General features: G+C 39.4%; 1 protein-coding gene across 2 annotated transcripts in view; it reads left to right on the forward strand.

Moving 5' to 3' along the window:
* Positions 1–25,584, forward strand: part of LOC141504295 (STE20-like serine/threonine-protein kinase) — a 63,638-nt gene that overhangs the window by 30,378 nt on the left and 7,676 nt on the right. Inside the window, exons 4-14 of one of the 2 annotated variants that reach the window (XM_074209222.1) lie at positions 275–424; positions 5,194–5,266; positions 6,509–6,703; positions 9,436–9,517; positions 11,193–11,303; positions 13,078–15,123; positions 15,515–15,645; positions 16,875–16,998; positions 21,037–21,216; positions 22,996–23,128; positions 24,737–24,861. In XM_074209222.1, coding sequence (XP_074065323.1) covers positions 275–424; positions 5,194–5,266; positions 6,509–6,703; positions 9,436–9,517; positions 11,193–11,303; positions 13,078–15,123; positions 15,515–15,645; positions 16,875–16,998; positions 21,037–21,216; positions 22,996–23,128; positions 24,737–24,861 — 3,350 coding nt within the window. Of the gene's footprint in view, positions 1–274; positions 425–5,189; positions 5,267–6,508; positions 6,704–9,435; positions 9,518–11,192; positions 11,304–13,077; positions 15,124–15,514; positions 15,646–16,874; positions 16,999–21,036; positions 21,217–22,995; positions 23,129–24,736; positions 24,862–25,584 lie in introns of those variants that run through there. The other variant, XM_074209223.1, reaches the window with a different exon arrangement.

Raw genomic sequence — 25,584 nt, forward strand, 5'->3', positions numbered from 1 at the left:
TTCTTCTGTTAAACAGGGAATAATAATAATAATAATAATAATAATAATAATAATAATAATAGCACTTACTTTCAAGACCGTTGTGAGAATTAAATGAGATAATACCTGTCAAGGATTTGCAAACTTTAAAGCACACTATCAGATTGGGCAAAATGCTTTTGTTACATGATACATGATAATTTTGTTACATGTTACATGATAAGGATGATGATGATGATGATGATGATGATGATGGGCCAAGTCCAAGGTCTCATTTTCTCTCTTATCCTTGCAGAGTTGGAGAAAGGATTGACAGAAGAGCAAATCCAAGTGGTTTGCAAGCAAATATTGCAAGCTCTGGAATACCTGCATGAATCTAAAATCATCCATCGGGACCTCAAGGCTGGGAATGTCCTGCTGTCTTCTGAAGGATATGTCAAACTTGGTGAGTAAAACTCTGGGCCATGCCTCCCAAATCCACCCCCAACATTCCCTACTCCTTCACAACCCTTATTAAAAATAACCATTCCAGGACCATTACCTGACCAAAAGAACTATTTTTCCTTGCTACAGAAGTATGCCCATATATCCTTATATTCACTCTGAATGCAACACACATTGCAAATCTGCACATAAAGGCCTTCACATTCCCCCAAATATTTTTCCTACAAAAGTATTTCAAATTCCCCTCATACATATCTCCTGAACTACCTCATAATAATAGAAATAGTAATAATAATAATAAAGATAATGACTTAATATGCAACTATATAATTTAAACCTCTAAACAAACTGCATGAGGTATAAGCCATAAGTATTATTGCCCATTATACAGATGAGAAACAGATCCAGAAAAATTGACTTGCCTATTGTCACAAATCTAATAAGTGTCAGAAATGAGATGTGAACCCTGGTCTACTACAGTATTTGGTACCATATGATAAATGACCAATAAGTCTAATACCAGTTTGACTCTCCTATCATCCCTTAAATAATTGTACCTTGCCCATATTTGGTGGTTAGTTAATAGTTGTGGAATGAATAAATTCATGTAATACACATACCACCACTTCACAATGTACCCCCAGATACATATGTGCATATATGCCCCATGGATAGATGACAGAGCATGGCCTTCCTTAGAGACAGGAAAATATGGGTTCTAGTCCTTTCTCTAACACATATGAACCTGAGCAAATCACTTAATCTCTTCAAGTTACCATAACAGGAAGCAAAATGGTATGGTGGATAAGAGCTCTAAGATTTCGGTGAGGAAGATCTGGGTTCAAATTTTACCTCTCACACTTATTAGCTGTGTGACATTCGACAAGTCATTTAACCTCATCTGCCTCAGGAAGATCACCATGATTTATTTACTACTGTATAACTATTACTAGCCATATAGCCAACATTTACGTTACTTTAATATTTGCAAAGCACTTCCTTTACATTTATTATCTCATTTAATCCTCATTACCCTTTAATGAAAGAGCTATTATTATTCCCATTTTATAAATGGGAGAAATTGAGACCAAGGGATTAAATGATTTGTCTAGTGTTAAATAGTTAAGTTAGTATCTAAGACAGTTTTTGATTATCATCCACTGTACCATCTAGCTAGATCCAGATAAATCACAAGTGGGATACAATCTGTGTCGGTAGAGGAAGAACCCATATCATAAATTTCCAAGCTGATGAAACCTCACATCCTTTATGTATTTCAATCCCCTCATACCCAGCTATCAGCATCCTTTATCCAACAAGTAACCAGCTCTCACCATGTGGACTAATATTTGTCATTACCTCAAATATATCTTCCCACTGGTAAGGAACCAAAACAAAGTAATGTTTGATTGGTTGATGTGAGGGAATGAAAAGTCTTCCCTGACCCCACTAGAATTCCATTTTCCCCTCCCTTCTCCCTCTCTTCTCATATCATAAACTCAGTCCCTGGTCCAGGTTCAGTCGCCTTCATTAGGAAACCTCACTCCTACTGACTGACTCATACAAAGCTTACTTATATTTCCCCACTCAATACTCACAAACCATTCCCCCATCTGCCCCAGACAGGGCTAATCTGAACACAGGCTTGTGACTGTCCACCCAGCAATAGGCATGTGTTCTTATGAACCATCAGGAGATTATCATTGTACCCTACATGTGGCCTAGAGACTGGTCATAAGGTGACTGCTGTAATTCTACAGGCACCTCTGAGCGAGGAGATAACAGAGATGCTCAGCACCCTGGGAGGCACTTTTCACTACCCTCTATGGGGGAATGGAAAAAGCCCTAGACTTGGAGATGTATCTCAGCTTTGCAGTGTGAACCTAGGCAAGTTTCTTCATCTTGATGTGCCTTAAGCTGAAGTAGAGAGGACCTAAAGAAGAAGAGTAGAAGATGTCAGGAAAAGGTGTTGATTGCCTAGCTAAGGAGATTGAATTTTGTCTTGCAGGCAATTGGGAGCCATTGAAGGTTTTTGAAAAGATAGGAGTAGCATTATCAAAAGAGTGTTTTAATAAATGTATTTGTAGTCAGAGAAAGAGTTAGTAGAGAGGGGAAAATTGAAGATGTCTCAAAGGAGCTGGCGAGGTTGTTAGTAGAGATAGTTCATCTTGGGAAAGAGGAATGCCACTTCCTTTGATGATAATAGAGGAAAGAGAGGGATGGAAGGAGACCAGAGGCAGGGGAGACTACTACAAGATGGTGCAAAAGATAGATCACTTACCTTGGAATCAGGAGGATGGGAATTTGAATCCAACCTCTGACAATTACTAACTGTGTGACCTTGGGCAAGTCACTTAACCCTGATTGCCTCACATCCAGGGCCATCCAGCCATCCTGATTCAGATCTGGCCACTGGACCCAGATGACTCTGGAGGAAAAAGTGAGTCTAGTGACTTAGCACAGCACTCCCTCACTAAAATCTAATTCCCCTGCTTGTCATAGCATCACCTCCCTGAAGTCATGGACTTCTTTGAGAAAGATGTACAAACATCATCATCACATTAAGGTCATTAGGATATAATAAGAATCTAATACTAATATGGTGAGTCAAGGTGATAAATAACTCCCAGTACTGTGTGCTCACTGGATCCACTACAAATTTATGTTACACAACCTCAACTGAGCCTTCACTACAGCAAGACAATCTTTGTATACCTCCCTAATCATTTCATTCCCTCTCTTACCAAAGAGGTTATTCCAAATCTTTTCATTTATCCTCAAATCTCCCATGGTATCAGATCCTCTCAATATCAGCTCAGAATCTTGCTTCAAACTTCAAAAAAAAATTAAATAAAGCCTAGAACTCCCTCTTTGGAAGTCTAAAAATTATAATTGGATCCAACACAAATTTATTCCATCAAACTTTAACTAAGCTCTTCCCTCTGTAATTAGTTCCCTCTCAAATGTCCCATGGTAAATGTTCCATACTGTTCCTTCTCAAGTTTCCAATTCCACTTGTATTCATTTTCTTCAACAAGCAATTTCTTTTCCTTCTTTATTGAGTTGTAAGATTCCTTATCCCTCCTATTCTATATCTCATAAACCTTCATTTGACTCACATTATCTTCTTTCCTCCATTATCGTGGAAGGAAGTGGCATTCCTTTTTTGCCAAGGTTAACCTTCTCTATTAATAAGTTTTTGAACTCCTCTGAGACCTTTCCCTGTCATCTCCTCTCCAATTTTTCCCTCTCTACTAATTCTTTCTCTGCCTATAAAATGCTCTTAAACCCCCCCACACACAAAACAACACCCTTCCCTTGATCACATAGCAATGCTTTTATCACTCTTCCTATTCACTGCTAAACTTTTAGATAGTATAGTCTACATTTGCTACATCTCACCACCCCCTCATTCCTTAGCACCTGAATTCTGACCTTTTAGTTTCTATCACACTAATGAAACTGCCATTTCAAAAAACACCAATGACCTCTCAATTGCACAATCTAATGATCTTTTTTTCAATTCTCACTTTCCCTAATTTTTTTTTACATTTGGCATTATTAACCACTCTTTCCTTGATATTCTTTCTTCCACTGTACTTTTGTCATTTTCTTCCAACCTATGACCATTCTTTTAAAATGTCCCTTGATGTGCCATCTTTTTTTTCTAAATGAAAGTAGAATTCAAGGCTCTGTCATTTCTTCTTACTCTAAAATCTTCCTTGGTAATTTAAATCTCTCACTTGACACCAATTATACTTTCTATTCAGATGTCTTTGAAATCGACATTTCCTGACCTCATCTCTCAACTACTTTCAGACCTACATTTCTGACAACCTCCTCTCAAATGTACATCTGCTTCTTTAAACTCCATATATTCAAAATTAAACTCATCATCTATCCATATGGAATCTATCTTCCCTCCCAAATTCTCCATTTCTGATGAGAACCATCATTCTCTCAGCTATCAGGGTTAAAAACCTTGAAATCATCCTTGACTCTTCCCTTATCCTTACTTCCACCTTCCTTACCTACACCTTCCTCAGTTGACCACAAGAACTGCCAAATCCCATCAATTCTATCTCCACCATAGCTAAATTATCCATTCTTTCCTTTTCACTCAACTACTGCCATCCTGGTTCAAATTTTTATCATCTCTTGTGTAAAATATTGCAATAGACTCCTAACAATAACTCCTAACATCTACCTCTTTCTTCTCCCCACTCTAATCCATGCCCCACACACCTGTCAAAATGTTCTTTCTAGGAAAGAATTCTGGCTCTGTCACTTCCCACCTTAAAAATCTTCATTGGGGGGTGGCTAGGTGGCACAGTGGATAAAGCACCGGCCCTGGAGTCAGGAGTACCTGGGTTCAAATCCGGTCTCAGACACTTAATAATTACCTAGCTGTGTGGCCTTGGGCAAGCCACTTAACCCCATTTGCCTTGCAAAAACCTAAAAAAAAATCTTCATTGGTTCCTTATATAGTCATACCTTTGTAAGTACCTTAAGGGAAAGGATTATATTCTTTTTCTTATATCTAGTAAGATACCTTGCATAGGTCAAACATAGAAGCTAGTCAACAACAATTTAGTGGTTGAAGAAAAATAGGAAAGTGCAAAGGCCTATAGATTTTCAGGCAAAAATAAATAAATCTGTGAGTGAATAGCCATGGGTATTTAGAAATGCACTCTATTGCAGGTGGCAGGGGGTGGGGATTTCTATACTTTATTCTTCTCTTTACCTTCTCCATTTCTTTCCTTGAGACAGCTGATTTTGGAGTGTCAGCCAAGAATTCCAGCACCTTGCAGAGAAGAGCTTCCTTCATTGGGACACCATACTGGTACAACTAAAGGGGCTCAAGGGCTGGACAAGGGGTTCAACTTTCAAGGGAGCCCATAGCTCCACCCAGGGGTAAAGTGAAGTGGGTGGTTGACTGAGTTGGGGTAACAGCAGGGTCCACTAGCTCTTGTCTTTGGATTCTGGCCTCTTGCAGGAGGGATAAGACAGATAATTTAAGGGCAATTGGCAAAAAGAGCCCTCCTAAGTAAAGAGATGGGCATGGCCCAAACAGTGATCTGAGAAGATGCACAGGATGTGTGTTGGAGTTCATCATACAGTCAAATCCAAGCTCTAATCCAAGGGGAATCAAGAAAAGATATTCAAACGACTGGTTTCAGAAAGTCATGGAGAATATATCATAAAAGAGGCATAATAGTCATTGATGAGATCACTGTTCATCTCATAAAACTCCTTCCCCATGCCCTATATCTTGTAAACAATATCCTTTTTTATAGAATTTAGTGATATATTTTATTTTAACTTAACTCTTATTTCCAGACATTGCCCTCCCCTTTCCTCTACTCTACTAAGTTAAAATTTTTGATCATGTGATAAAGACTAAATAAATAAAATAAGGAGGATGGGGAACAGTTCAGCAGTTCAGCAAAACCAATGATCATTTCACCTATGTCTGACAATAGACATATAATATTCTTCATCCCTAGTCCCCCACCTCTTCAAAGAGAAGAAAAAGAGGGATGTGTCTTTCAACTCTTCTTGGTCATTCAGTTTGTTTTGTTCCCCTTCTGAACAATAGTCTTTTATGGGGGGTCCTCAGTCTCCTGGTCTGGCTCCTAAGTACATAGAAATAGAGCTTCAAGAACACTCAGAGACCTCTGGGAGACAGAAGACCTGGGTTCAAATCCCAGGTGACCCTTGGGTGAATTATTTCTCCCTTCTAGGACTCAGTTTCCTTTTTGGCAACATGAGAGGGTAGGAATCAGGTTCCTTCTTGCTCAAGATCAATGATCCTAAGATCTTCCTCCCATGATTAGCTTTTTGGGAAGGATAAGTTGCTTCTCCCACCCAAATCTGTCTTTCCTCAGGGACCTCCTGAGGACTATCAAAGGAAAGGGATAGAGTGTCTCAACCACTCAGTCTCCTGACTAAGCTGACTATTCTCCCCCAACTCCAATCTTTGCCTCTCAGTTTCTCTTCTCTTGGCAAGTTAAAAGCAGAAGGAATGGGAATCACTCAGGGAACCTTGGAGGACAGATATGATGAACCCTTGTTCTGGCTCCAGGATGGCACCCGAGGTCATCCAGTGTGAGACATCCAAGGAAGCTCCCTATGACTACAAGGCTGACATCTGGTCCCTGGGGATCACCCTGATAGAGATGGCTGAAATGGAACCCCCCCATCATGAGCTGAACCCCATGCGGGTGTTGCTTAAGATCCAGAAGTCCCCTCCACCCACTCTGCGCTACCCTCAACAATGGTAAATTCTCCCCTCCTTGCTCATCTGGCAGTGCTAAGAAAAGAGCAGACCAGATTAGAAATGGTCAGAGACCAGAAAACTAATAGACCAAGGGGAGGTGCCAAGTCCAAGGGAAGGGTATAGGGATTTAGGTAGGCAAAGGAGTGACCATAGCAGTGGGAGGAGGGACCAAATGGCAGGTAATCACAGTGAGGTGATTCTTGGGAGGTTTTGCATCACATAGCAAGGACCTAACCATGCTTATTAGGGTTTAGGGGCAGTATTTCAGGATCTGAAAGAATTTGGAAGGGAAGAAGGTGACTGCAGACCTGCCCTTGTCATCCCATTGCAGTGAGTAGATGATACAACCAGTGGTATGGGATGGGAGCCTCAAGTTGCAGACTATCCTTTGATTCACTCCAAGTGTACTCAATTCTCAAGGATATAAATAACAGAGATGTTAAGAATTCTTCAAATATTTGTTCACTGACTGAAGAAACAAGTCCTTTAGCAAAACCCATGTGACTTTCTTCCATGAATGCTAACTTTCCCTGGCTCCACTATTCTTACTGTCTTCCTCCTTTGATACCCCTGCTGGTCAAGGAGCCTTGGTCTGGACCATGGATCTTTTTGCTCTCCTTGTAACTTCATCAGGTTCAGAATGTAGAAGACCAACAGACTTCTCCCCTTCCTGGTCAATTTATTTTGATTCAAGTCAGTAACAATTTATTGAATTTGGAGTAAAAAAATCCAAGTTTGAATCCCAGTACTGAGGGAGCTGGGGCAACTCACTTTATCTCTGTAGAATTTGGATTCTTCATCTATAATACCAGAAAGTTGGACTAGAGGATATCTAAGTTCTGTTCTATTTCAGGATCAATTTTTTCTATTCTAGATCAAGATACACTTATTATGCTGCGGTCCTCTTAAGAGCTTGCTGAGTACAGAGCATTGTAGCTAGACAGGAACATGAGGCAGGAATGGTGGGTTAGTAAGGAGATATGATTGATCCCTACCATCAGATCTAAGGGAATGTTGCACATACCCAGCAAAGTTCTGTGTGATGTCCAAGGTAGGAGAGCTCACTACCTACTAAAAAAGTGGCATTTGGATTGGCCTAGGGCACAGTTCTCAGTCTTTTCTCCCTTCACAGTATTCACTATTAAAAACAAAGTTCACTTAGTTGGAGGAGTTTCATAGATCTCCCCTCTTCCAATTCTTAAGGTCAATCTGAAACCCTTGAATCTCAGAAGAGTACGGATGAGAATGAAAGCTTTGATTTTAGAGCAAAGAAGATGTCACTTCAATTCAACAGTTCAATTCAATCTTGCAATAAGCATTTTAAAAATATATATAATTTTTCCCAATTACATGTTAAAAAAAATTTTAACTTTTTAACTTTTAAAAGTTTTGAGTTCCAAAATCAATCCCTCTCTCCCGTCTCTACTCCCTAAAAGGGTGAGCAATATTGTTTATACATATGCATCATGTAAAACTTTTCCATGTTATTTTGTACAAGAAGACTTGAAGAAAGAAACAAAGAGAGAAAGAAAGAAAGAAATGAAGGAAGGAAGAAAGGAAAGAAGGAAGAAAAAAGAAAGGCAGGAAGGAAGGAGGAAGGAAGGGAGAAAGTGAACAATAAGCATGTATTAAGCACTTACTATCTATATTAGAGATTTAAAGACAAAAAAAAAACTATCCCTCAAAGAGCTTAAAGTCTATCAGGGGAGACAACATGTAGACACATAAGTAGTTATGAAATGTACACAAAATAACAACATCTCTAAAATTCTGACTCTGTGCAAAGCTCTGTTCAAGGTACCAGAGACTGCTAAATGATATAAAATTTCTCATGAGGTTCACTTCTCTCCCTTTATCACATCAAGATATTAATACTAAGCAACTAAGGGACATGATAGGTAGAGTGCTGCATCTGGAATATGGAAGATCTAATTCATATCCAACCTTAGACACTTAGTAGCTATGCCATCCTAGATAGGTCATAACTGCTATTATTTGCCTCAGTTTCCTTATCTGTAAAATGGGGATAAAAATAGTATCTCTATCCCAGAGTTGTTGTGAGGATCAAATAAAACAATATTTGTAAAATATTTAGCACAATGCCTAGCTCATTTTACATAAATGTTAGCTTTATTAACCTATACACATATTCTAGTTCCATCTCCTAGTAAACACCATATCAGAGTTAGCTATTATTAATGCACACATACTCTATCTCTTATACTTATTTTTCCCTTGGAAAAAGTCATTCATTATAATAATAATTAATACTTATAAGCTACTTTAAAATCTGCTAAGTTCTTTACATATATTTCAAATTTGATCACAATAACACTGTGAAGTAATTATTGCTATTATCCCTATTTTACAGATGTGAAAACTGAACCCAAGAGAGGTTGAATGACCAGGGTCTCACAGCTCATAAATAGGTGAGGCAGGATTTGCTTCCTGACCTCCAATAGTGTACTTTATCCATCATGCCACCTAACAGTCTCACTAAGTATCATGTGAGATCTTTAACCATTTATCTGATTTCTATTTCCTGAATGTCCCCCCTTTAGAAGAAGGAAGCAAAGGCTTTTGTAGAAGTAAAGAAGTTTCTAAACCCCTTTCATACTTTGGGGCAAAAGAGGATCCTTCAGAGTATATCAAAGGGCAATGAGAGTTGTTAGCAATGATTTCTGAATGTCAGATACTGGAATAGCAAGAAGTTTCTTGGATATTCCTTATAGGTCTGAAGAATTTAAAGACTTCCTGAGGAAATCCTTGGAGAGGGATCCTGAGAGCAGATGGTCTGCCTGTCAGCTCCTGCAGGTAAGCAGCCTATCTCGAAAGGTGTGACATAGGCTTCAATATTTCTCCCACCTTCTATCATCATCTGTTCAAATGGCCACCACCTTGGAGGATCAGTGTTTTAACCAAATGATATCAAACTATGAAGGGAATCTGAGAACCAAATTAATAATTCAATTAACAAGCATTAATTAAAAGTACTTGGTATGCCCCAGATCCTAGAGATACAAAGACAAAGGCAAAAGTACTAGATCCTCAAGGTGCTTACATTCTAATGAAGAAAATAGCATGCACAATATTCCTCCATTTCTCCAGGCCAAACATTTTCATCACCTGTCCTTCATGCCCGGTTACATAGGCAGCAAATGAGACCTTAGTGTAATCATTACTTCTCTCTCAACTTCAGTTTCCTCAGCTGTAAAATGAGGTCAGTAATCCTTGTGCTATTTTGTTTCAAGGAGTTATTGAAAAATTTAAAAATTTTTAAAGAACTCTAGACATTTGAACTTTTATGATTTGAAATAAGTGTAATCTTTCTGGCTTTTGAAAAACCTTTGAAAAAGGTTTTGTGCCAAAATATCCTTTTGGTGGTTCATTTGTTTGTTTTTGTTCTTCATTGGTTACTCATTGAAACTGAGAAATTTTTTTTGATTATAGGGAAACAACCTTAAATCAGGAACTAATGAATAGGTGTAAAAGGTATTTCTCCATCCAACCCCATTCCAGTTCAATACAGCTTATCACATCCACTTATGATATGAATCCTAACTTCTATATCATCATTACTCTTTTGCTTTAGAGTCTTCTAGAAATCAGGACTTGAATCCATTCTGTATTAAGACTCAAGAATCCAATAAACTAGCTTTGGCTATAGCTGCTGCCCAAGAAGTCTTCATAAAACTAGGCTGCCCAGAGTTGAAGCGACCCACACACTGAAAATTATAGGAAGTCAGAGTACCAGTGATTTACTTTGTCCAGTTTCTAATCATTGCCCAACCTATCTGTATCCCCAAATGCTAACAAAATGTTACTGGTAACCTCTTTTTGTTGTTGATCAGTCATTTTTCAGTCACGTCTGACACGTCAAGACCCCATTTGACATTTTCTGGGAAATACTGGAATGGTTTTCCATTTCCTTCTATGGCTCATTTTGCAGATGAGGAAATTGAGGCAAATAGGGTAAAGTGACTTGCACAGTGTCACACAACTAGAAAGTATTTGGGACCAGATTTGAACTCAGAAAGCTTTTTATCCAATGCCCACCTAGCTTCCTCTAGCAACCTTCTAGGCATCATCAAACCCTGAATTTACATACAGGATCCACTTCAGCTAAAAATCCTCTAAATTTAAACTCCTATTTACCAAAGATCAGTTACTTAGTTTGGTTCTGGTCTGAATAGAAGGAAAATACAAAAAGTAATGGAAAGAAGGAAGAATTAGAGTCTGTCCCAAACAGGACCACAGCCCCTGCCAGTCTTTTCCTCTATTTCCCTTTATAACCATAAATTCTATCCAAGAAGCCCTTATTATGTGGGAAGAGATATGACCTGCAAAAGAAGGAGGAAAACTTCCAGATCCCCAGAAAACATTTCATTTTATAGTCAACTTAGAGGGTCCTTTTACATTCTCCCCCCATCCTTTCACTGAGGAAGAATTCAGCACTAAACATTTTCCTCTTGTTCCTTCTCCTTCCCAGCATCCTTTTGTGTCAGAAGTGGAAGACAGTGGACCCCTTCGGGAGCTGATTGCTGAAGCTAAGGCAGAAGTCCTGGAGGAGTTTGAGGAAGAAGAGATAGACTCCTTTTTGGTAAGCCACAGCAGGTTGCATCTGTATGCCTTTTGTCTGAATTGTTTCTTCCTCTGGATTGATTTCCCTGGGGACTACAAGGCCAAGGACACTTCAGTTTATCTAGGGAACTCATGGCTCCCTAGAAACCTTCCCTTTGGAAACAGTCCAGTTAGGGATTCTAGCCATTGGAGCATGAATAATACAGAGATAGCAGATCTACAATGAACCTTGAAAATGCTACTTAAACCAGGATTTTCCCAGAAGTGTTGGCATAATAACAGAGGAAGGTAGAGAGACACTTGGGTACACCAAAGTGCCCAAAAGACTTTAATGTCAGAGAGCCAGTGTGATCTTGGGTGCCATTTTTAAAAAAAGGAAATAATCTAATTCCATTGCACTCTGTCCTAGTCGGAGCATTATATTCAGATTCAATATAGAATATTAGATTCCATTTGGGGTCAAGACCTTTCTCTTGAAGGATATACATGCTGATTGCAAGTCCCTGAGCAAGTTACCTCACTTTTCCGTACTCCTGGCAAATATCTAAGACTAAAAGTTACCAGGCAGATGGCAATCTGCATTGGTAGAGAATTATCCCTGCCCCAGAGTTCTCTAAACAGTTGTGTCAAACTCAAGTAGAAACAGGGGCCATTAAACCATACATAATGGTCCCTATAGGCTACATATTGACTTTTAAAAACTACATATTAATATTTCTATGTTTAATTTATTTTTCTTTATTTTGTTAAATATTTCCTAATTATATTTTAATCTGGGTCAGACAGCCCTTAAAAGTGGTATGAACTGCATCTACTCTATACCAATGAAATCAGAGATCTAGTCAGACATATATATATATATATATATATATATATATATATATATACAATATCATCTTTATATGATGATTGTAAAAAAATTCACTCTGTAAATGTTACTGTATCATAAACACATGAGTTAGAATTGTTAGTCACACTCTCCATGCCTTCCAGATGCTATTCAAAAGTCAGCACTCTGGGTTCAGGATCCCTTGGACAAAGAGTTAATTGAGCTGACTTCTCTTTCCCTCAGTTTCCTCATCTGTAAAATAAGCTGGAGAGGGAAATGGCAAAACACTCTGGTATCTTTGCCAAGAAAGTCCAAATTGGGGTCATTGAGAGTCAGACACAATTGAAATGACTGAACAACCACATGTTCATGGAGCTGAAATCAAGTAAACAGCTGGTGGAAAATGAAGAGTTGAAAATCCTGAGCCTTCTATAAAGGAGGCTTTGGGAGGGGCGGGGGAAGGGGAGGAAGTTTTTTGCTCTGCTTTCTAGCTCTCAAAGCAGAGAGGAAGGGCAATTAAGGGTACGCAGAAAGTGTTGAGTAACAGAAATAGGAATAAGGAAAGGATGCTGGACTTCAAAGTCTGATGGCTGTACCAGAAATAGGAATAAGGAAAGGATGCTGGACTTCAAAGTCCGATGACTGGGTTTAAATGCCAGCTATGATGTTTATAATGTATCCACAAATAAGATACTTAAGTATGTTGAAATTCTGTTTACTCATCTCTAAAACAGAGATAATAATACCTACACTATCTGGATCATAGAATCAATAGGAGGAGAGTGTTTTCTTAGTCCATCAACATGCATTTATTTATGTGCTTGTGCCAGCTACTAAACTAAGCTCTGGGAATACAAAGAAAGTGGGGGGGGGGGGAAATAAACTTGAAAGTCCTTTGGAAATGTAAACTATTATTATAAAAAGCCAGTAAGATCCTAACTTTCCATCTCTCTTTGCCTCCTAGCCAAGTCAAGAACATAAGTACACCCTATCCAATAATGGTGTTCCTCCCCTAGAACCAGAGAAACCCTCCAAAGACAGGAAGTTCTCCTTGGAGAAGCCAAACAGAGGAGATACAGTCAACAAGGGTATCCAACTCCTCCCTACAACTCTAGCAGTCAAAGGGAATGACTTTAAACCTCAGGCCAGAGAGGAGAATCAAGAAATCCTCCAGGGAGATTCTTCCAACAAGCCAGTTGATGGTGTGGGCACCCATTCCCTTGTTCATTCTCCTAATCCACCAGGACCTGGGCTCAGCAGGCAGAGTTCCATTGGTCCAAGCCAAAGGCTACTTCGACCAAAAGCCAGCCGGACTTCCAGTTTGAAGAAGCAGATGAGACGCAAATCTGCACCTATGCTGGTTACACCCATTGATTCTCAAGGTTCTGTGAAGCCTTCCTCCAAGGGACCTTCAGATATCTTGAAGCTAATGAGGCGAAGGTCATTCTTTGGTGGGTTCAAATCCCAGGATATTCTTGACCCTCTGGCCCAGGGGACTAATGAACTGTTGGCCACTCAAGATAAAAAAGATCTTTTGCAAGAACAACCCACTTCCAGCACTAAGTCTCAGGTCATGCTAGATTCACAGAATGTTGGACTTTCTATTTCCAAGGATCTCTTCCCTGAACCAGGCATAGCAATAAACTGTGCAACAGAAACCAATGGACCAGATAAGCTGCAGGAATCACAGCTTTTCACATGCTCTCCCATGAATCTCATTGAGGGAAAAGAGGAACTTCTGTCAAGAGAAGAAATAACTGCAGCTCAGAATAGGACTTCAAGAATGGAGAATCAAGAAGATATTGGCTCAGGCATCCCAGAACAAATTTCTCGCCCTGCTGTTTCCCACCCCTCAACAAAAGACCAACAGCAAGTTAATCAGGGTCTGGAAGTCCCTGTACCGATCAATTCTACAGCAGTTCTGGAGAATTCAGAAGAGAAGCTTGTTCCTGGAGGAAATCTGGAAATTTCTTTATATGAGAGGCTGCCTGTCAGACCAGAAGCATTGAGTGATCCCCAATCTGATAAAGAAAGGAAAGTCACATGTAATCAGCTCAGCTCTACATGTAGGCAATGGAGTGGGGATGAGCAGCAGGAAGGGATCAAAGCTCAGCACGTGGATGGGATGTTTGTGTCTAATCTTCCCACAAAAGAGGAAAAGTCAGGAAATGAGTGTATAATGGAGGCTCTCAATCTCTGCCAGACAAGAACCAAATTCCTGGACCCAGGGGCCCCCATTCAGACTAACTTGCCCAATAACACTGAAGAGCTAATGACAGAGGACTTGGAACACTACCTCTGCTGCTCTCAAGAGTTCTCCAACTCAGGAAATGAATTGGAGAATCCAAAGGTGCCATTCAATACAACACATTCCTCACATCAAAAGGAAGCCTACTCCCCAAAACCAGAGGCAGGGGGTCAAGATTTGCTGCAGAGAGATAAATATGAGGATAACACTGAGGATGTCAAGATAAGCATGTCCCTAGACTCAACAGGGAAATCAAAGAGTCTCAGAGGACAAGGAACTCTCTCCTTAGGAGGGGAAAATCAAGAAGTGACTACACAGTTGGAGAAGAAAGATGAACAGACAAATTTCTCCGAAGTTGAGGAAGAGATTCCAGGAATGGAGGGTAATATGGCAGTGGCTCCAGTGGAGGCCTTTATAAATGTGATAGAAGATACCCAATCCAGGACCCCAAAGGGACAAGTCAGAGACCTAGAGGAAGGTCATTACAAGAAGCCTGCTCTAAAACTGACTTGGACAGCAGAGACCCTGGAGAAGCCAATGGGATCAGGAATCCTTGATCCCCTCAAGGATAGGAAGAAAATTAATTTTGCAGAAGGGAACTTGGAATCAAGATCCAATGGGGGATCATGGAGTGAAGGCAGAGTCCAGAAGACTGAGGCAAGTCCCCTGGAGAAAAAGGACTCAAGAGACATCAGGAACGACGTGGCTAGTAACAATATGCCCAATTCCAGGCCTTCACTAGTTTCAAGAGACCCTAGCCAGGTAAGGTTGTTTATTGAGAAGGAGTTGGTATAAGGGCTAGATAGTGGGTTTCTCAGGGTGGACTGGAATAAATGCCACCTTGCAGATAATTACCTATCCAGGACTAGTAAATTAGCAAGGTAGAGTTTCACTTTCTTCCTGATATAGTTCAGGCTTAGTCCTAGAGGAAGCAATCATCTAAAACATATGTAGAAGTTATCCATGTGCAAAGCTAGAAAAATTCAAATTATCCTGCATCCCAACTTGGCTAGGTTAGTAACAGGAGCAGGCCAGCACAAAGAGGGGAGGGGGCTGCCCCCTGGTGGGAGAGGACAGAACTTTCATCATCTTAGGTCTCCAGGAAGGTATTATTTAATGGGGATGCAAACTCTTACTGTTTTTTTGGCTTCAGGATACCCTTTCCTTCAGGAAAACGGTAAAGAAAACACGCAAGTTTATGGTGGATGGGAAGGAGGTCAGTGTGACAACTTCTAGGCCTGTACAGGATGCTGACCAGAGAGGAGAGAGCATCCGTTCTGCCCGGTATGAGAAAAGAACCCCCCCCCCCGCCCCAGCTCCAGCTTGGAACAGTGATATTCAGAAAAGAAACCAGTTTCTCTTTGCCAACCCAAGAACAACCCAAGAGGAGTTTCCCACGGGAAACAGGGTGTTTGTCTGGGCTAGAGAACAAGAATGATAGATTTTGAAATTATTGATTATGTCAACATAGCAGAAAGTGATCAGAGGCAGATACAGAGAAACACAGGAAAGTCAGAGAAAGCAATGCCAGTCCTCCAAACCATCCATTGGAACCAGCCCATCTGCCTCATGGCAGAACGATAGACTCGGTGACCCCTCGAGGCCTTTCCAACTTTAAGACTCAGAAAATATCAGAATGAAAAATGTGCTATTTCAGCTGTTACAGAATACCACAGGATTTCCTCCTTTGTGTACTTCAGTACTGAGGTGTGAAAGGGTTTCCCACAATGGGCTGCTATGGACAAACACATAACCACTTTAGCCTCAGGTCCCAGAAACAAATATAAACAGTTCAGCAGGAAATGCATACATACATACATGCAGGCATACATACATATTCACATACACATGCAACATTGATTAACCCTTTACCATGTACTAAGCATTATGCTAAGTGTTGAGAATAGAAATGCTAGAAAACAAAATGGTCCCTTCTCATCAAAATGGATCCAGGAAGGGCTTGTGGGACTCCCGCAGTCACCTGCCATTGTTCTTTGTTCCTCCTGTTAACTTGGGAAATCCTATAGTCCACTGAGCCATTGAGGAAAGCAGGATCATCGCATAGCCCTGAAAGTGACCTTTGTTTTTTCCCAGTCAAACTCCCTAATTTTACAGTTAAGGAAACTGAGGTCACGAGAAGGGAAATAGGAGAGAAAACAAAAGTTTGTTAATAGAATTAAAAAGCAAAATAAATAAAAGTCACATAAAAATAAACAGATAGACAACCTGAGATGCAGAGATATTGTGACATCCTAAATTACAGATCTAATAAATGGGATTTGAACCTGGGTCTTCTGAACTCCCGATCCAACACCCCCATCTCTCTAGCCCATTGCCTCCCTGAGCTGGACAGCCAGACATCCTGAGTTTCTCCTCTGTCCCTGACTGAGTGAATGATTTTTCCTTGGCTTGGCCTAAAGTATTCACACCAAAAAAATAGATCAATCCCCCTTTTCCCCAGGTAATGTTTGCAGATATCCTAACATGATCTTCAATGCTCTGCTATGTTTCAGCCGAAAGGAGCTTCAGGAACTCCGGCTCCTTCAGAAGGAAGAGCAGAGGACTCAGGCTCAGTTGGACCAGAAACACCATCAGCAGAGGGAACAGATGTTCCGTCATATTGAGCTGGAAATGACAGTAACTATAGTCTTTTCACCTTACAGATATGGCAAGGCACTGACTTACACAAGTCAGAGGATCTGAATTAGAACCCAACTCTGCTATTTACTACCTTTATGACTTACTTCAAATCCTTTAACTTCTTTGAGTCTAAGTCTCTTCAGCTGAAATATAATGAGAGTGAATAAAATGATCCTGACAACTTATAATCCTTATATTCTTTTTTCTTTTTTTTTTTTTTGGAGGCCATTGAGGTTAAGTGACTTGCCCAGAGTCACACAGATATTGTGGTTAGATTTGAACCCAGGTCTTCCAACTCCATGATCAGTTGCTCTCTCAGATTCACCACCTAGTTGCCCCTTAAATACCTTTTCTCAAAAGCAGAGCTGGTGCTTGATGCATCCTGGGAGTAGGGGAAGTGTTTTAGACTCCCCCTTTTCTTTGCTTTCTTTCTTTCCCCTCTTCCCCTAATCATCTTCACTATCGCAAAATAATGTTCCACACCCATAGGCCTGACCATGCTGCTCTTCTGCTCAAAAATATTCCATGGCTCTTCATTGCCTCTAGGATAAAATTCTAACTCTTCAATCAATTATTTCTTATTATTCCTCTTTCCACACTGTGCAGCCCAACCAAACCGTGCTATTTGCTCTTTCCCAAAATTGATTCTCTGTCTCCCATCTCTGGGCATTCTTTCAAGCTATCATCTATGCTTAGAATTCACTTCTCTTCTTTAAGACTTAGCTCAAGGTCCTTGCACATTGGGAAGTCTTAGTGAGCTGCTCAGTAATGGGTGCTTCCTCAGTCCAAAAAAGCTTCCCTTTATTTATCTGAGTACAGGTTTTAATTCCACCACCAGGACTACAAGGATAATTTCATTTTTTATTTTTCCTTTTGTTTTCTCAGTTCCTAGCACAGTACTTTGCACATAGTTGCTGAATGAATGAATGAGGAAATCAGGAAAAGAGTGAATGAAAAAGCATATTTGAAGGGCTTTATCATGTGCTGGGACTGTGCTAAGTACTGAGACTACAAATAGAAAAAGCAAAAGCCCCTGCCCTCAAGAAGCTTACATTCTAATAGGAGAACCAAAACAAAAATAAAAACCTATGTGTGTATGTGTATATATATATACATATATATATATATGTATATATATATACACATATATATGATATATAAGATATATATGATATATAAGATATATGTAAAATAGATAAAAAGTCATTTCAGAAAGAAGGTACTAGCAAGTGAGAGAGACCAGGAAAGATGGGATTTGAACTGAGAGTTGAAAGAAGCCAGAGAAGCAGTAGACAGAAGGAAGGAAGGGAAACATTACAGGCATGGGGGGCAGCTAGTGAAAATGCATGAAGGAAATGGAGGATCATAAATGTGATAAATAGTAAGAAGGCAGGTGTTGCTGGATGGTAGGGAATGTGGAAAAGATTCAAGTGTAAGAAAATTAGAAAACTAGAAAGGGGTCAGATTGCAAAGGACTTTAAATGTTAAATAGAGTATTAAATTTATAGCTGATGCTAAAGGTAATGGTTGTCACTGGAGTTTGTTAAGTTAGGCAGTGGCATGATCAAACCCACACTTTAAGAAAAATGTAGTTGAGTTAAGGATGAGAGTGGGGAGAGACTTGATTCAAGAAAGGTCAACCAGAAAGCCATTTCAATAGTCCAGGGAAAAAGTGATAAGAACCTGTTCCAGGGCAGTGGCTTGTCTGAATGAAAAGGTGGGGATGTATGTGGGACATGCAACGAAGGTAGAAATGACAAGACTTGGCGACAGATTGAATGATATGTGGAGTGTATGGAATTGAGGAAAAGATCCAGGCTTCTGGAGGACCTAGGTAAGTAAGAGAATGGAGGTATATCCTTCATAGTAATAGCAAATAATAATTACTTAGCTGTGTGGCCTTGGGCAAGTCATTTAACCCCATTTGCCTTGCCAAATAAAACTAAACTAAAAAAAAAAAGATAATATGGAGGATGAAGGGAAAAGAGCCCAGGGGAAACCCACAGTTATTGGTGATCTGGCTAAAGAATGTGCAAAGGAGACTGAAAAGGTGTGGGATAGAATTAGGAGAGAAAAAATTTAGAAATAAGAGGGTGATTAACAGTCTCAAAGAGAGGTCAAGAAGATGAGGACCGAGAAGGAAACCACCCATACCCCTTCCTCTGTGGCTCTTGACCATGATCTCCCATAAATCCTCCCCAGTGGATCTAACTAATATCCTTTGGGCCCAAAGTGGAGTTCTAGTTCCCCCAAGACTCTTGACAGTGCATAATTCATATTACCAATAGAACACATAGGCAGGCAATCTCTGGCTAATTCTTCATTTGCTCCCTGAAGCCTACTTTCTTTTCCTATCAGCCATCTCTTTGACAGCTTCTTCTGCACAATTTTTTTTCTGATCAATTTAATCACTTTACTAATAATGCCAACAGGTTATTAATAAAAGGATGGTCATTTGGCCATTTGTCTTAGACCAAAGATCCATATTCTTTGTCAGCAATGTATTACAGCCTATTTTCAATCTAATCATTTTCCATACTTATTTTAGTCATCCCAGAGACTGTCAAGTTTTCTTATTCCAAAAGTGGAAAGTCAAAAATGACCCCACACTCCTCATGTCTGTCATTCTTGGTAGGTACCCCAGAATTTATCTTTAAACAAGATTGGATATAGAATTCTAACAGCATGATGCTGACCAACTCCCTAAGCTGTACAACCTCCACAGTCGATTTCAATTGATTTTATTCTTTCAGAGAGTAGCCAAGCATATAAGCCTTGGCTTTCTCTATTCAGTTATCACTTTGGCAGCACGTGTACTAAGATTTCTCTATTCACCAACTAAAATTCCAAAGCCATTCTGAAATGACTGACAGCAAGGGTGCTAATGTTTTATTACAGAAAATGCAAGTACTATACATAGAACGAGACATACAATAAATGATAACTGAGAGAGACAGAGACAGGGAAAGACAGAATTGTAAATATTTTTAAAGTGTTTTATACTTATTTTCTCATTTGACTCTCATTATAGCCAGCCCTGTTAGGTACTCCAGGGACATAGATTTAGAACTGTCAGGTGCTTTAGAAACTATCTGAACCCCCTTATTTTACAGATGAGGAAACTGAGGCCCAGAGAAGTGACTTGTCCAAACCCAGATCCTCTGACTCCAAATCCAGGGTTCCTTCCACCACACCATGCTTGCTCACATTTTGTAGATGAGAGAACTGTGACTGAGAGAGTTTAAGAAACTTGCCCATGCTCCTGTAGGTGGTCAGAATTTGAACTCAGGTCTTCCTGACTCCAAATTCAACTTTCTATCTACCAGTGACAATGAATTCATGCTGTCTAAAGTATAATCAAGATCATATCACTCATATTTATCTTTTCAAGGCTTATACAAAACCTTTTTAAGTTTTTCCTTTCACTATCTAATAAGATAAGTAATAAAACTATGATTGCACCCATTTTGCAGCTGAGGAAAAAAAACTGGGGATTTACCTTAGTTATTATTCAACTTGTTCTTGCTTTAAAATACAAAGATGCAGAATTATACTCACCCACCTCCTCAGAATCTCAAGTACTGGGCATGAACATTTGGGCATGTTCTCCTTCTCCTTTTCCTCCCCTTCTTGTGTTTTTGGCCCTCTTGCCTATGATTAAGACGTCAACCTGTCATCATGAAAGGATAGCCCTGAATCACCACAGAAATCCATTTTGTTATTGCTGAGACTTGAAAGGGCCAGTCTTATTTAAAATACTGGGTCAGTTCCAAAGGAGATCAAACCTATACTGAGCAAGGCTAGAATAGAAAAGTGTAATTTCTCTAGGAATTCATTTCCCAAGGAGACAAGAGAACCAAATCATCTTCTGGCTTTCTCTTCTCCCTCATTCACAGGAGTAACCCTACCCACCCTAGGAAGAGTCAAGATCCCTGCTCCATGTTTAATTTATTCTGCAGAATAAATAAAATGATATTAGAATGTGTTGGAATTTATCCACAGGTAGGAACAGAGTGGTGACCCATTTCTCCACAGGGCAAGAAACAACACTATGATAGCCAAGTGGAGGCTGTGGAACGCCATCACCAGCAAATTACAGAAAAATTAGAAGCAGAGTACACCCAGAGGCTCCAGGACCAGGCTCTTCGCTTGAAAGCCCAGCAGGAAAAAGTCAACACTCGCAAGCTGCCCACCCAGAGAGAGAACAGGAAAGAAGTAAGGAACTAAAAATCTTATGTGGGTCCAGGTCCTAGGGACACTCTCTTTAAAGTCTGGGATTAGTGTGAGATAAAAAAGAGCTAAGGGCCCAGTAGGCCCACTATAGAAACATGCCACTCATCACCTATTGTGATGGCATGGGGGTTAGGACAATACTGATGCAAAAATTAGAATAATACATAGGGCTATATCAGGCATTCCCAATGTGACTCTCATCAAGGAACAAATATATATATATATATATATATATGTATGTATGTATGTATATATAATTTGGATGAGATGACCAGGATTTAAGGAAAATAGGAAGTCTTGGTTGGATATAGACATTCCAAAATTCAGGGTGATATAAGTCCCATCTGATTTGGGACTAGGACTAAGAAGCCTAGGCAATAAAAATCAGAGAGTTTCTTGAAGGGAAATTTTTGAATATCATTTTCCATAAATTTATGTATTTTAATAGCAGAAATTTCCTCTTTCCATACTAGTAAGCATTTATTAGTTAAGCCAATTCATGTTAGAATGTAGAGGCAAAGCCTCTGATGGACAGTAATAAATAATGATTGCAAATATCATATAGGACTTTTAAGACTTACACAGTGCTTTGCATATATCATATCATTTTATTCTCATAATAATTCTGGGAGGTAGATACTATCGTTATCCCCATTTTACAGATGAAGAAACTGAGAATAACAAGGGTCACATGGTTGAGTGAGTGACTGAGGCTGAATTTGAATTTAAGCCTTCTTGACTGCAGGTCTAGTACTCTCTTCACTGTACTATAAGATTTGTAAAGTGCTTTGCATAGATTATCTATTTGAGTTTTATATTAACCCAGTGAAACAAGAAGGACTTAATAGGCCCAGGTAGGACCTCCATTCTAGATGAGGAAACTCGGGCTTAGGGATTATATAGCTTATCCATGGCCACTAATATCCAGCTAATATGTGGGACTTGAATCCAAGTCCAGAACTCTACCCACTGTCTCTCCTCAGTTACATAGAGAGGATGCAAATTTCAAAGGTAGAGGTTCCCTTTCTTTAATACCTACTATTAATTTGTATATATTTCCTTTTGTTTTAGTTCATCTGTAATATAATTCTGTATATTTATGGACTATGTGTCAATCTAACTGGAGTCTGGAGGAAACAGATCTCTTCCTTACTAATTCCATCTCTCCATAGAGAACACCTGGTGTGGAGACTCCATTCACCTATGTAGATTGGCAGTTCATCTATAATTTATAGTCTTAGAGAGTTTTTTGGGACCTCTGAAAGGTTACTTCATACAACTAATAGAATCAGAACCAATACCTCAACACAGATCTTTCTGACTTCTAGGCTGGTCCTCCATCTACTGTGTTGTCTTTGGACTGGTTCTTTGTTAAAAAAAAAAAAAACTCCTCTAATGTAAATGCATTGATATAAAGGATCCTGTCTCATGTATTTCCCTGTGTCTAGTGGTGTTCTGTACTCAGTAGTAGATCAAGAAATGCCTGGCGATGATAGTGGCTATGCATGTATAACCTATATTATGCTTGTTTTACATATCAGATTACTTGCTATCCTGAGGAGTGGGGAGAGGAAGGAGGGAGGGAAAATTTTGGAACTCAAAATTTTATAAAAATGAGTATTGATGGTGATGGTGATGGTGATGGTGATGGTGATGGTGATGGTGATGGTGATGGTGATGGTGATGGTGATGGTGATGATGGTGGTGATGGTGATAGTGATGCTGCCACTGCTAGACAAAAAATATTCTCTTTTCTTTCAGGAGCAGAGTTTTCTCCTGCAGCAGAAGCAGGAGCAGCTGAACCAAGCCTTACAAAAATTGATCCAGGAGCATAAGAAAAAAATGACCTCCATTGAATGGGAATGTACCAGCAAAGTCCATAGCCTCAAAAGAGGTAGGTAGGACTTGGCTCAAAATTGGGACCTCAGAATAATGGATAAAGAACACAAGACTGTTTAACCTGAAGAGGGAAAGATGTGACAGAAAACTTTTATATTTCAGAAAATATCATTTATGAGAGGAATTAACTATTCTGAGAAGTTTCAAAGTACAATCATTGGGTCAAAAGATCCAAGTTTCTGAGAAGCAGATTTCCTCTCAATAGAAAGAATTTCCTCAGAAGAACTGTCTAAAAATTGAAAGATGTATCTAATTAAGTGATGAATTCCTCATCACTGAATGTGTTCACTAGAGGTTAGATGGTTACTTATTAGGGACTGTATAGAAGGGATATGAGCTTTGGTTAAGGAAAAGACTAGATGACCTGAAGTTCTCTCCCAACTCTAATATTCAGTAATTCCATGTCCAGCCAAGATTCCCATGAGAAAGGACAGTAGGAATCCTAGAAGAAAGAATATACAGTTATCCCTTCCACAACTCATGGGTTAGAGGTGCTCCACTTGTATTATATGGAAAATCCATGTAAAATGTTTGAATCCTCCCTTTGTACCAGAGAAGAAGTCTGAATTATTAAAGTATTAAAAGATAAAATATGTTAATATTATATAACACTATATATATTTTATGCATTTTTGAGTTTCTAAACTTTTTCTATATTGCCTGCAGGCCTTCGGGTATTGTCTGTAGCTTCCACAGAACTCCCCCAAATTCCCAATTAATATCTCAAGCCAACTCACAATATATCAGAATCATAAAGGGGACAGTGGCAATGTGGAAGGGAACATCAACACAACAATCTAGGTCAGAGTATCATGGCAGGGAATTCTAAAGACATGGACGACTCCTTCTAGATTCCACCATTCACCCCAATCCCAGGCTTGGATGGGAATCACAGGTTGACCTCAATCTTCAAGTTGTGAAGTAGTAAGGAAAACTGATGTCTGATCTAAAGGGGAAAGCATTCTGGCATAAGTGATCATAGGTAGAATTTCTATGGTACTTTCCAAGAAATGTCAGTAAGAAAGAAGAGGAAAGAATGAAGACACTAGAATCCAAAGCATATCAGAATGTAGAACGCATAAAGGGAATGGTATGTGAATAAACTGAAGAAAAAATAAGTTGGAACTCAAGCTATTGAGAGAACAGGATCAGGTACCTGGTCTGTAAGGTTAAGAATGTGTAGAGGAAGTAACTCATATGCCTTTCTATAATTGAAGGTGCTTTCCCACAGATTATCAACCAGCTTTGGACCTGGGAAGAGGGGTATTTCTCATAGGTTGTCTTTTATAGGACCTTCCTATCAAGGTTAGGGACCTCATCAGAGTATCCAAGAACCCAATTGACTGGGTCAACTTGAGGTAGAAAATGAATGGAATAACCTTTGGTTTATTTTAACCTTTGGATATTAGAGCACTTAGTCTAGTAATTCCCAATCTTCTTGAATATAAGGACCACATTTTTCATATCGAAAAAATTGCAGATTTCTGCCCCACCATTCATGATAGTAATTATATTATCAGTGCTTATTGATTAAGAAAATACAAAATTACAGCAAGTTAGTGTACTGAGAGTTTATGGTAATGGAGAACCCTCTTCTCTCCAGCCCGGGAGGCTGTGATCTGGCAGCTGGAACAGTCCCACTTACAAGACAAGTATCAACTCTTCAAGCAGCAGGTGAAGGAACAGTACTCTCTCCAGAGGCAACAGTTGACCAAGCGTCATGAGAAGGTAAGGCTAAGGCTGCTTTGGTATCTAAGCCTACTGGCCTCAACTAAAGAACAATTCTGCCTTAATCCATTCCCCTCCTCTTAGATGACTCTCCAAAAGATGTACTTCAGATATTCAGGGACTAAAATGAGGTGGGGTGAGTGGAAGGCAGAGAAAGGTAAAGGATTTATTCCTTCCATAACTATTTATAGGTTAAGGTTTTACAATGTTAGCCTATTACTTTCTAGGCATCAAACAGCATTCAATGATTGACTGTCCATATATTTGTTTATATGGCACTTTATGGTTTATCTTCTTTGATCCTCACAATAGTCTCTGTGAGATAGGTATTCACCATTTTATAGATGAGAAATCTGAGAGATGACTTGCCTAGGGTCACATAGCTATAAGTGTCCACCTCAAGTCTTTTTGACTCTAAATTTAATATCCTATCTACAGTATCACCTAATTAGCTTAGAAAATAAAGAAAAATAAGGGTAATATGAGCATAAAAGAAAGGAAGAACAAGATGAGGAATGGGATGTTAAGTTTATACAAGAAGTACCACAGCAGCTAACATCCTGTACATCTCCATAGCTCCAATCCAATAACCATTAATTGAGCATTTACTATTTCCAAGGCAATGTTTTGCAGATTCAATGACAAGACAATTTAAGGAATTTATATTCTACCAGAGATTCAATGAATAAGTAGCTAAGTTCACATATCATCATTTGGAAAAAA

This window comes from Macrotis lagotis, chromosome 1 (assembly GCF_037893015.1).
Source record: "Macrotis lagotis isolate mMagLag1 chromosome 1, bilby.v1.9.chrom.fasta, whole genome shotgun sequence".
Classification (NCBI taxonomy): domain Eukaryota; kingdom Metazoa; phylum Chordata; class Mammalia; order Peramelemorphia; family Peramelidae; genus Macrotis; species Macrotis lagotis.